The following is a 10,708-nucleotide window of genomic DNA, read 5'->3' as shown; positions in this document are numbered from 1 at the left end:
AAAATAACAGCTTTCTATTTGAATATATTTTAACATGTAATTTATTTCTGTGATCAAAGCTGAATTTTCCGCATCATTACTGCAGTCTTCAGTGTCACATGATCCTTCAGAAATCATTCTAATATGCTGACTTGCTGCTCAAGAAACATTTATTATTATTATCATCATCATCATCATCAATATTTAAAACAGTTGAGTACATTTGTATTAGGATTCTTTGATGAATAGAAAGATCAAAAGATCAGCATTTACTTAAAATAAAAAGCTTTTGTAACATTATACACTGTCCCATTTAAAAGCTTTTTTTTTAGTAAAGGAATTATAGAAATGAATACTTTTATTTAGCAAGGATGCTTTAAATTGTTTAAAAATGATGATGAAGACATTTATAAGGTTACAAAAGATTTCTATTTCCGATAAATGCTGTTCTTCTGAACTTTCTATTCATCAAAGAAACCTGAAAAAAATTCTACTTAGCTGTTTTCAACATAATATTTCAACATTTTCCGCATATTAGAATGATTTTTGAAGGATCATGTGACACTGAAGACAGGAGTAATGATCCTAAAAATTCAGCTTTGAAATCACAGAAATGAATTACATTTTAAAATATATTCAAATAGAAAACAGTTCTTTTAAATAGTAAAAATAATTCAAAATGTTACAGTTTTTCCTCTACTTCGATCAAATAAATGTGAGCAGAAGAGACTTAAAGATCTAATGTTATTGTTCAAAAACTTTTGACTGGTAGTGTATAAATAAATGCAGTTTTTATTTCTTCTTATGAGTTTTAGATCTCATAAATATGAAAATATATTACAAAAATAATTTAATTAGCAGAACATAAGTGATTAGACTTTTAATCAATTAAATGCAACTAATTTTCACTCATTTATTAATCTTGTTTCAATCATTTTTTTCTAAAGCTCTACGAATCATCATTGTGTTCATAATGTGTTATATGAATAAAATTATGCCTTTGTCCTGTCAAGATAATGACGTTTATATACTCCATGTACCTGCTGTAGAACTTGTGTTGTTATGCAAGTCTATTGATGCTGATAATGTGAGCGTTTGTGTGCTTAAGATAACTAAATGTGACTGGAAGAGCAAAAGTGCTGTTTAAAGTGTGAAAGCAGATAAAACAGAAAGAGAGATACCGATAGAGAGATAGTTTCTTGATTTCAGTTTCTCAGTTTATAAGTTAAATAACTAAATTTGTTACACAATTATTATTATTATTTATTTATTTTATTATTATTATTATTTTTTTTTTTTACTATTCAACCTTCTTATCTTTTTTCTTGTTAACGTCCATCCTTTAATTTTACTTCTTCAAATGTTATTTCAATCAACTCAATTGTTCCAAATTACCATATGTTGTATATGTTCTCTATTCTTATGTATGCTTTGGCAATGCAAAATGTGCTTTTGTCATGCCAATAAAGCTGTTTGAATTGAATTGAATTGAATTGAATTGAATTGAGAGAGAGAGAGAGAGAGAGAGACACTCACGGTCTAAAGCTGAGACTATACGGCGGGTTGGTCACCATCATCTGACTGAGCGCTGATACGATGACGAGGATGAGGATGGGCATCAACTGCATGAGAAGAGCAAGACCTCCCTAAACAGACACACAATCATATTTATCAGTCATCATAACTCCATATATCTCCAGCACTGTCTGATTTACTCAAACTTTGCTGCCCTCTGCTGTTTCATTCACAAAATACAGCAATTTTTAAATGGAATATGAAAAGTGAATTATGTAGATGAAAATTAATTTAATTATTATTGAAATTTTGCTATTTTAAACAATGATATTTATTTTAAAAAATGTATTATTTAACAATTTTACACACACACACACACACACACACATATATATATATAAAAACAAAAAAATATTTACTTATTAAAACCAATTGACAAAAATGCATAAACATGTATAAACAAATATATAATACATTCAAGTACTATATTTATTACAGATTTTATAATATTATTACATATATATATATATATATATATATATATATATATATATATAATTGTGTGTATAATGTGTATGTTATAATTATTTTCTAATTCTTATTTAACATGAAAACATAAACTGTTGTAGTAACCTGCAAAAAGCTAGAATAAATATATATATTTTACAATTTTTAATGTTACATATATATGTATATATTGTATAACTAATAAAGAAAAATGTTTTAATTATTAAAAACACAATTTACAAAAATACATACACATGCATACACAAACAAATAAAACATGCAAGTATTATATTTATATGTGCAGGAAACTGCTACATTTTAGAAAAAAATAATTTTATAAATATTTTATTAATTAAAAAAAATGTAAAAATATTAATAAAAAATATTCCTCACCCCTCTGTGCTCTCCTCTCTCGCCATGATTCTGATTAAAGCGCATCCGTCCATTACTGTACATGTGAACATTACCTGAAAAAAACACATTCATGTCATCCACACAACAACCTCAAAAACTGGCTTTGCTTATTTAATTTACTTTATGACTTTATGTTGTACTTTGATGCTTATGAAAATCATCAAGTGAATGCCATGGTCATATTTGATCCCAAAATCAAAAGATAAAAATATGGAATTATATTTTTGTTTATAGAAAATTATTTTTAAAAATGTTATGTTTCACAGAAAAATTAAAATAAGTGTATTGAAGCGTACTGCAGTAAGGTATGAAAGCTTGTTTGCTCCACAATAAAATAAATAAATAAATAAAAAGGTAACTGTGACTTGCAATTCTGAGAATTACAAAAAGAATCTGAATTCTGATACATAAACACAGAATTACAAGAACAAAAAAAATCAGAATTCCCTGACAATATAAACATAAAAGCTAATTCAAAACATTAAAAATTGCTGTAAAAGTATATATACATGATACAAAACAACTGCTTTTACTTCAAGAAACCTTCACTAGCGCTTTAAGTGGACTTATAAGGAAAACAGGGTATAAAAAAACCCTAAATATAATATATTTAAAAATATATTTAAGTTGAAGTACTAAATGAACTAAAATGGAAATACAAAAAAAAATTAATACAGCTAAATAGGAAAAAAGTCAAGCACATTATAAAGTTACTAAATGTAAACAAAAAAATAAAAATAAAATAAAGTGAAATCTGAAAAAATTAACTAATAAATAAATACTATAATAGTACAGAAATTGTATAAAAAAAACACTAATTTGGATCTTATGGAATAATATGCTTAAGTTAATACAATTACTAAAACTAAAGCTGAAATTAAAAAAAACTAAATAGAAATATATAATAAATAAAGAAATATGACAAAAGCATGTAAAAAATACTAAAACTTACACTGAAAAAAAAACAAATGTATAAAAAGTACAAAAGCACATTACAAAAATTATTAAAAGTTAACTTAAAAATCTGAGAAAAAAAACTTAAAATATCTATCTATCTATATATATATATATCTCTATAACTATCTATCTATCTATATATATCTATATAAATCTATCTATATATATCTATATAAATCTATCTATATATATCTATATATATCTATATATATCTATATATATATATATATATATATCTATATATATATATATATATATATATATATATATGTAAAACTCTTGCTTTTGGTTCAAGAGACCTTGAATTCTGAGAAAAAAAATGTTGCAACTAATTTTTTTAATTACTTGGTGGAAACAAAAAAAAGTCTCAATATGCAAAAAAAAAATATATATTATATATATATATATATAATATTTTTTTTTTTGCATATTGAGAAAAAAAAGAAGTCATCAAAAGAAATGAGTCATCAAAAGAAATGATGTTTTGCATATATATATATATATATATATGCAAAACATCATTTCTTTATTTTTGTTTTGATTTTGGGAGAACTTCTCAATGCACAAAACAGTTTTATGGCCAGTATGCTTCTGCTTTCATCACCCAAGACGCCCTTCACCCTCACAAACACACGCTCAGACTCACTAGAAGGGAAGCCTCCTCCGAAGAACATGTTGAAGAGATCTTCAGGTGAAATATCGGCTTCGAAGTGTGTGTCGTTGGCCTGGCTGGACCGACGGCCCGTGCTGCTGCGCTCCTCTCCGAACTGATCGTACTGCCGTCTCTTTTCCACATTAGACAGTACTGCATATGCGTTTCCTATGGCTGCAACACATAACCACAGTTTTGCAACAAATACAGGACACTACCTGCTTCTTTATTACATTTTCAAATAAATCATTCACTTTACAGATGTTAATGGAAAACGAACACATGCTGATATTACTGCAGATAGACTGCACTGTAACCAAAGTGAGTGTATAATGGTACGCTGTACCTTTAAATGCCTCTGTGGCTCCCGGAGCATGATTCTTATCAGGGTGAAACTTTAATGCCAGTTTTCTGTAGGCTTTCTTAAGGTCGTCTTCAGAAGCATCTTTCTGCACGCCAAGAGTCTCATAGTAGTTCTTGCATTGCTTTATTCTGTCAAAACACAAGAAACTTCTTAAGAACAGGTAGAGGACTGCATTTGATCTACAACTAAAAGTATTAAAAAATAAAGTAAAATATAAGTATTAGACGGAAAAAAATTAAACTTTAACAAACGTAAGCACTGGAATGACTAAAATAAAGCTAAAAGAAATATTTAAAAACAAAAACTAATTCAAATGACAAAAGCACATTGCAAAATATAAATAAAAAAACTTGTGCTAACATTAAAATTAAATCTGAAAATGTAACAAAGTTCATTCAAATTATAAATAAATATAAAATTAACAAGTAAAAGTACTAAATTAACTAAAATGGAAATAAATAAAAAAAACATTTGAAACAAATGACAAAAGCAAGTAAAATAACATCTGAAATGATATCAATAAAAACAATTAAAGAAATAAAAACATCAAGAAATATATTATAAATAAATAAACAAACATGAGAAAAGCATGTAACAAATTTACTAAAACATACCCTGAAATAAAATACAATTTTAAGAACTTTAAAAAATAAGAACTTTAGTACTTTAAGTGGACTTAACCTGGAAAACAGGGAATAAATAAAACTAAATTAAATAATGTTTAAGTTGAAGTACTAAATTAACTAAAATGGACATTTAAAAAAACCTTACAGCTAAATAGAAAAAAAAGACAAGCACATTATAAAGTTACTAAATGTAAACAAAAAGATTTGAAAATATAAAAATCTAAGCTATAATAGTACAGAAATTATACAAAAATAACACTAATTTATGGAATAATATGTTTAAGTTAATTAAACTGATCAAACTAAATCTGAAAAAAATCTAAATAAACAAACATGACAAAAGCGTGTAACAAATTTACTAAAACTTAGACTGAACTCAAACTAAATTAAACAAGTGTTAAAAAAATGAAATTTATTTTTAAAAAGGACAAAAGCACATTACAAAAATTATTAAAACTTAACTTAAAAATGTGAAGAACTTTAGCACTTTAAGCGGACTTAACCAGGAAAACAGGGTATAAATAAAAATAAATTAAATAATGTTTAAGTTAAAGTACTAAATTAAATAAAATGGACATTAAAAAAAATTACAGCACATTATAAAGTTACTAAATGTAAACAAAAAATTAAATAAAACGATAATATAAAAACCAAAGCCAATTCAAACTAATAAAAAGAAATTATACAAAAATAACACTAATTTGGATCTTATGGAATAATGTTTAAGTTAATAAAACTAAACCTGAAATAAAAAATAATAATCTAAAGGGAAATATGTAATAAATAAACAAACATGACAAAAGCATGAAACAAAATTACAAAAACTTACACTAAAGTTTTTGTAAAAAAGGACAAAAGCTCATTACAAAACTATTAAAAGCTTAACTTAAATATCTGAAGAACAAAAAACTATATAATACCGAATTACTGTAAAAGTATATAGTATAATACAAAACTCGTACTTTTGCTTCAAGAAACCTTGACTAGCACTTTAAGAAGAAAAAAAGGTTAAAAATAAAACACTACAAGCACAGAGTATGATTATCCTTTAAGGACTGGCTGGCTGGAGGTTGTTTAGTCAACGGCATGAGTGAGTCTACATGTTTTGCCATCAAACAGAAGCAGCGGTAATGTAAAAACACTGGACACACCTTCTGACGGCCTCGGCCTGCTCGGGCGTGTAGGATTTACCGGAGTCGACAGGTGCCGCGCCGTTACTGCTGACCCCAGACCTGCGCTGACGTGCTTCTGTGCCATCAGTGGCTCCTGCAGCGCTGCTCTGAGACGACGCGTCGCCATTCTGCTCCAGAGACGCCAGCAGCTCTGACCATCAACACATTTCACATACACAAACATTATTTGTGGATACATGCAGCCTTTTTAGGGTGCCATATAAACGAGCAGCAGGGTTGGGGTCAATTCAGGAATGAACTCAACAATTACAATTCAAAGAAGGAAATGGAATTGGCATTGAACAACAATTACAGGAAACAGAGTTGGAATTGAATTGGAGTTACAGGAAGTGGAATTCAATTGAGGGAAATTCCACTGAATTCCGTTTATTGCTGTTTCTGAGCATTTATTTGTGATTGCATTTAGAGACATACGTTTGAACTTTATTTATGATGCTTTACAAACACCAAGTAATGTATGAAATAGAGTTGATCAAATGCAAGTAAATAAAAATGAACTGTACATTATGAATTAATAATTGAATGACAGTGGTGATACGTTTCTGGATGTACTATACCTTCAAAATATGATTAGCACATAATATATGTCTCAACTCACAAACAAAGGAGTCATGTTCATTCATGCATTTCATTCACTTCTTATTGCATCGAATTATCATCATTTCCTGAAATTTGGCATCACGCTTAACATACTAAACATACAGTACTTTGCATTTCTTTTATATGTTTGTTGTTTATGTGATTTACAATATTTAATGTGCTATAAACTATTAGGCAAATCAAGTCAAATTATTTTATTTAGCAACTCAAGTGGAATTTAGTGGAATTTATTTGATTTCAATTCCATTTCCTGTCAGCTGCATTAAATTCCAATTCCATTCCAGGAAGTGAATTGGAATTTACCATTCATTCTCAATTCAATTCATGAACGGCCCCAACCCTGATGAGCAGCCTACTTCAAGGACTAGTCCACTTCCAGAATAAACATTTTCTGATCATTTACTCATCCAAGATATTCATGTTTTTCTTTCTTCAGTCGGAGAGAAATTATGTTTTTTGAGGAAAACATTTCAGGGTTTCTCTCCATATAGAGGACTTCTATGGTGCTCAACGGATTGAAGGTTAAAAATGCAGTTTCAGTGCAGCTTCAAAGGGCTTATACGATCCCAGCTAAGGAATAAGGCTCTTATCTAGCGAAATGAGCTGTCATTTTCTTAAATAAATTAATATTTGTACACTTTTTAACCACAAATGCTGGTCTTGTCTAGGTCTGTGATGCACATGCGTACTCTGTTCAAGACAGTTAGGGTATGTCGAAAAACTCTCATTTTCTCAACTTCAAAATCATCCTACATCAGTGTTTTACCTTTTTTGTAAAGGGCGTTTGATCTTCTTTGCACGTTCACTTTGTAAACACTTGGTTGGTACTTCTGCAGCGATGTAGGACGATTTTGAAGTTGGAGGACAAAATGAGATGGGAGTTTTTAGACATACCCTAACTGTCTTGCACATCACAGAGCTAGCGTATAAAGTGTATAAATTGTAAAATTTGACCATTTCACTAGATACGACTCTTCTTCCTCGGCTGGGATCGTTTTAAGTCCTTTTAAGCTGCATTTAAACTGCATTTTGGAAGTTCAAACTCGCGGGCACCATAGAAGTCCACTATATGGAGAAACATTCTGGAATGTTTTCCTCAAAAAACGTAACTTCTTTGCGACTGAAGAAAGAAAAACATGAGCATCTGGGGTTACATAGGAGTGAGTAAATGATCAAGAATAGTTTACACAAATCTAAACTAGTTTACTCTCAGGCCATCCAAGATGTAGATGAATTTGTTTCTCCATCAGATTTGTAGAAATGTGTGATTCCATCCCTTGCTCACCAATGGATCCTCTGCAGTGAATGGGTGCCGTCAGAATGAGAGTCCAAACAGCTGATAAAAACATCACAATAATCCACAAGTAATCCACACCACTCCGGTCCATCAGTTAACATCTTGAGAAGACAAAAGCTGAAACAAATCTATCACTAAAATAAATTGAGTCCGTAATCCATAATAACACTTCCTCCAGTGAAAAAGTGGTGTGGTCTGAATCAGGAGAGAAATCAAGCACAATGTACAAGCCAAAACAGCTCCAAACAAATATGCGGCTGGATTTTGATGTGAGAGACAACAGGAGATGGACTTTTTCACTGGAGGAAGCCTTTTAAAGGATTAGTTCAATTCCAGAACAAGAATTTACAGATAATGTATCCAAGATGTTCATGTCTTTCTTTCTTCAGTCTTAAAGAAATTATGTTTTTTTGAGGAAAACATTTCAGGAATGTTCTCCATATAGTGGACTTCTATGGTGCTCCTGAATTTAAGCTTCGAAAATGCAGTTTAAATGCAGCTTCAAAGGGCTCTAAACGATTGTTTTTTTTATTTACTATTTATACACTTTTTAACCTCAAATGCTCTGGGCACTCAAGTTCAAGAAAGCTAGGGTGTGTTGAAAAACTCCCGTCTCTCCTCCAACTCCAAAATCGCCCTCCATCGCTGCAGAAGGACCGACCCATTGTTTAAAAATGAACGTGCAAAGAACGCCAAACGCCCTTTACAAAAAAAAAAAGGTAAAACAGCGATGTAGGATAATTTTGAAGTTGAAGGAGAAAATGAGATGGGAGTTTTCTGACATACCCTAACTGTCTTGAACCGGAATACACGGAGTGCGCATCGCAGAGCTAGACAAGACAAGCATTTGTGGTTAAAAAAAAAAGATCTTCCTCGGCTGGGATCATTTAGAGCTCTTTAAAGCCGCATTTAAACTGCATTTTGGAAATTTAAACTCACAGGCACCGTTTAAGTCCACTATATAAAGAAATTCCTGAAATGCTTTCCTCAAAAAACATAATTTCTTTATGACTGAAGTGAGTCAATTATTTGTAATGTTTTGTTCTGGAACTGAACTAATCCTTTACATTTTAAAAATGTATTAATGTTGGATTTGTTTCAGCTTTTGTCTTCTCAAGATGTTAACTGATGGACTGGAGTGGTGTGGATTACTTGTGGATTATTGTGACGTTTTTATCAACAGTTCGGACTCTCATTCTGACGGCACCCATTCACTCCAGGGGATTTATTGGTGAGCAAGTGATGGAATGACACATTTCTACAAATCTGATGAAAAAACAAACTCATCCTAATCTTGGGTGTGCATATTTTCAGCAAATTTACATTAGTCTGTGTCTCATAACCTAATAAGCTCCCTACATAGAAAGCACCTATGGTCATCATATGAACATGCAGCACTACTAAGCGGGTGAAATGCTGACCTAAACAACATATTGACACCTCATCGTTTCAGCACGTGAACGTCGTGCCCTAATATGCTGTCTAACGAGTCAGCTCAGTGGGATTTGAGACACGGCCAGAATCTGACCTGTATATATGCAAGAGTTACATCATCTTCATTATTATCAGAGCTGTAGCTCTGTAACGATACAGAAGCACACACACTACAATATAAAGCAGGCTAACAAACATCTCTGTGCTTAAAACAGAACGATATCTAGGGTTTTCAACGAACACAAAACTGCGCGTTTTCCCATAAATATATGCATACACAATTCACTAAGCAACAAATACGAGTCAATATCGCGGCCCCTGCGTGCTGAGTGCTTTAGTAGGGTAACCGAGGCGATCAGGCCTGGATTAGCCCGGGTTCAGTGCGCTCACCCTGCGCTCTCTGTGTCGGGAAAAGCCGCTGCGCTTTCTCCAGGAACCTGCGCGCTTTCTCCGGCTGCGCGTTCTCCAGCGCTCCGATCGCGATCTCGATGCATCGCTCCGCTTCGTCCCTGTTCACTTCCATCACTGAACTACTTGGTAACGCCAGATGATTTAATAAACACACGGAGAGCGCACCATTGAGCTGCAAATGTTGCTGTCGGCTAATAATAATCGTTTCCTATGAGACGCCGAGTCGTGGCGTTTCCTCCAGGTGGCGCTCGCTGGCCCACAACGCGCAGCGCTCTATTGAAACCCATTCAAATCTCACTAGGTGTTTTGCTTTGCTGGTGATATTAATGTGGTAAAAACTAAAATTATTTAAAAGGATTATTTAAACTATTTAATACCTGAAATAGAAATTTATATCCGCTTTAGCAATCGCTTTAGGAATTGAGTTCATCCCAAACGACTGCGATTGGCCCATCGCGAACAACGCTGATTATTGTAACAGGTGTCACGTGACTATGCGGTCAGCGCGTTCATGTTTTATTTAGATTTGTGTTATTTAACGTTATAATATAATTTGTAAACATTAGCTGCGCTCTCTTCCTTTTCACCAACCCTATGGAACACTTTATCATTGCAAAAACATAAGTTAGGCTATATATACGTTTGAAATAATTAACATTTTAAAATGTTAAAAATCTTAAGATGTGATTTTGATCTTTCGAAAGTTCCTTTGAAGGTTTCTAATTTTCCTTTGATGTATTTCAGAGTTTTAAGTACTTT

The 10,708-nt window shown here is 31.5% G+C and overlaps 1 protein-coding gene across 1 annotated transcript; it reads right to left on the bottom strand.

Annotated features, from left to right (window-relative positions):
- Positions 1-1,511: 1,511 nt before the first annotated feature.
- On the bottom strand, positions 1,512-10,128 carry dnajb12b (DnaJ heat shock protein family (Hsp40) member B12b). The gene is made up of 6 exons (XM_073828708.1): positions 9,929-10,128; positions 6,166-6,337; positions 4,371-4,516; positions 4,019-4,198; positions 2,395-2,468; positions 1,512-1,625 (listed from the first exon to the last, which is right to left on the bottom strand). The coding sequence occupies exons 1-6, from the start codon at positions 10,059-10,061 to the stop codon at positions 1,512-1,514; spliced, it is 819 nt and encodes a 272-aa protein (XP_073684809.1). The 5' UTR covers positions 10,062-10,128.
- Between the last annotated feature and the right edge of the window lie 580 nt (positions 10,129-10,708).

This window comes from Garra rufa, chromosome 22 (genome assembly GCF_049309525.1).
Source record: "Garra rufa chromosome 22, GarRuf1.0, whole genome shotgun sequence".
In the NCBI taxonomy this organism is placed as follows: domain Eukaryota; kingdom Metazoa; phylum Chordata; class Actinopteri; order Cypriniformes; family Cyprinidae; genus Garra; species Garra rufa.
Note: the sequence above shows the minus strand (reverse complement) of the source record. Positions and strands in the feature narration are given on the sequence as shown.

What these genes read in the sequence shown, in the direction of transcription:
- dnajb12b (XM_073828708.1), bottom strand. Translation starts at nt 10,061, where the DNA reads ATGGAAGTGAACAGGGACGAAGCGGAGCGATGCATCGAGATCGCGATC. An exon ending in CCCGACACAGAGAGCGCAGG is followed by an intron (nt 6,338 to 9,928) that starts GTGAGCGCACTG and finishes GTTGATGGTCAG; the next exon opens with AGCTGCTGGCGTCTCTGGAG. An exon ending in AGCCACAGAGGCATTTAAAG is followed by an intron (nt 4,199 to 4,370) that starts GTACAGCGTACC and finishes TATGTGTTGCAG; the next exon opens with CCATAGGAAACGCATATGCA.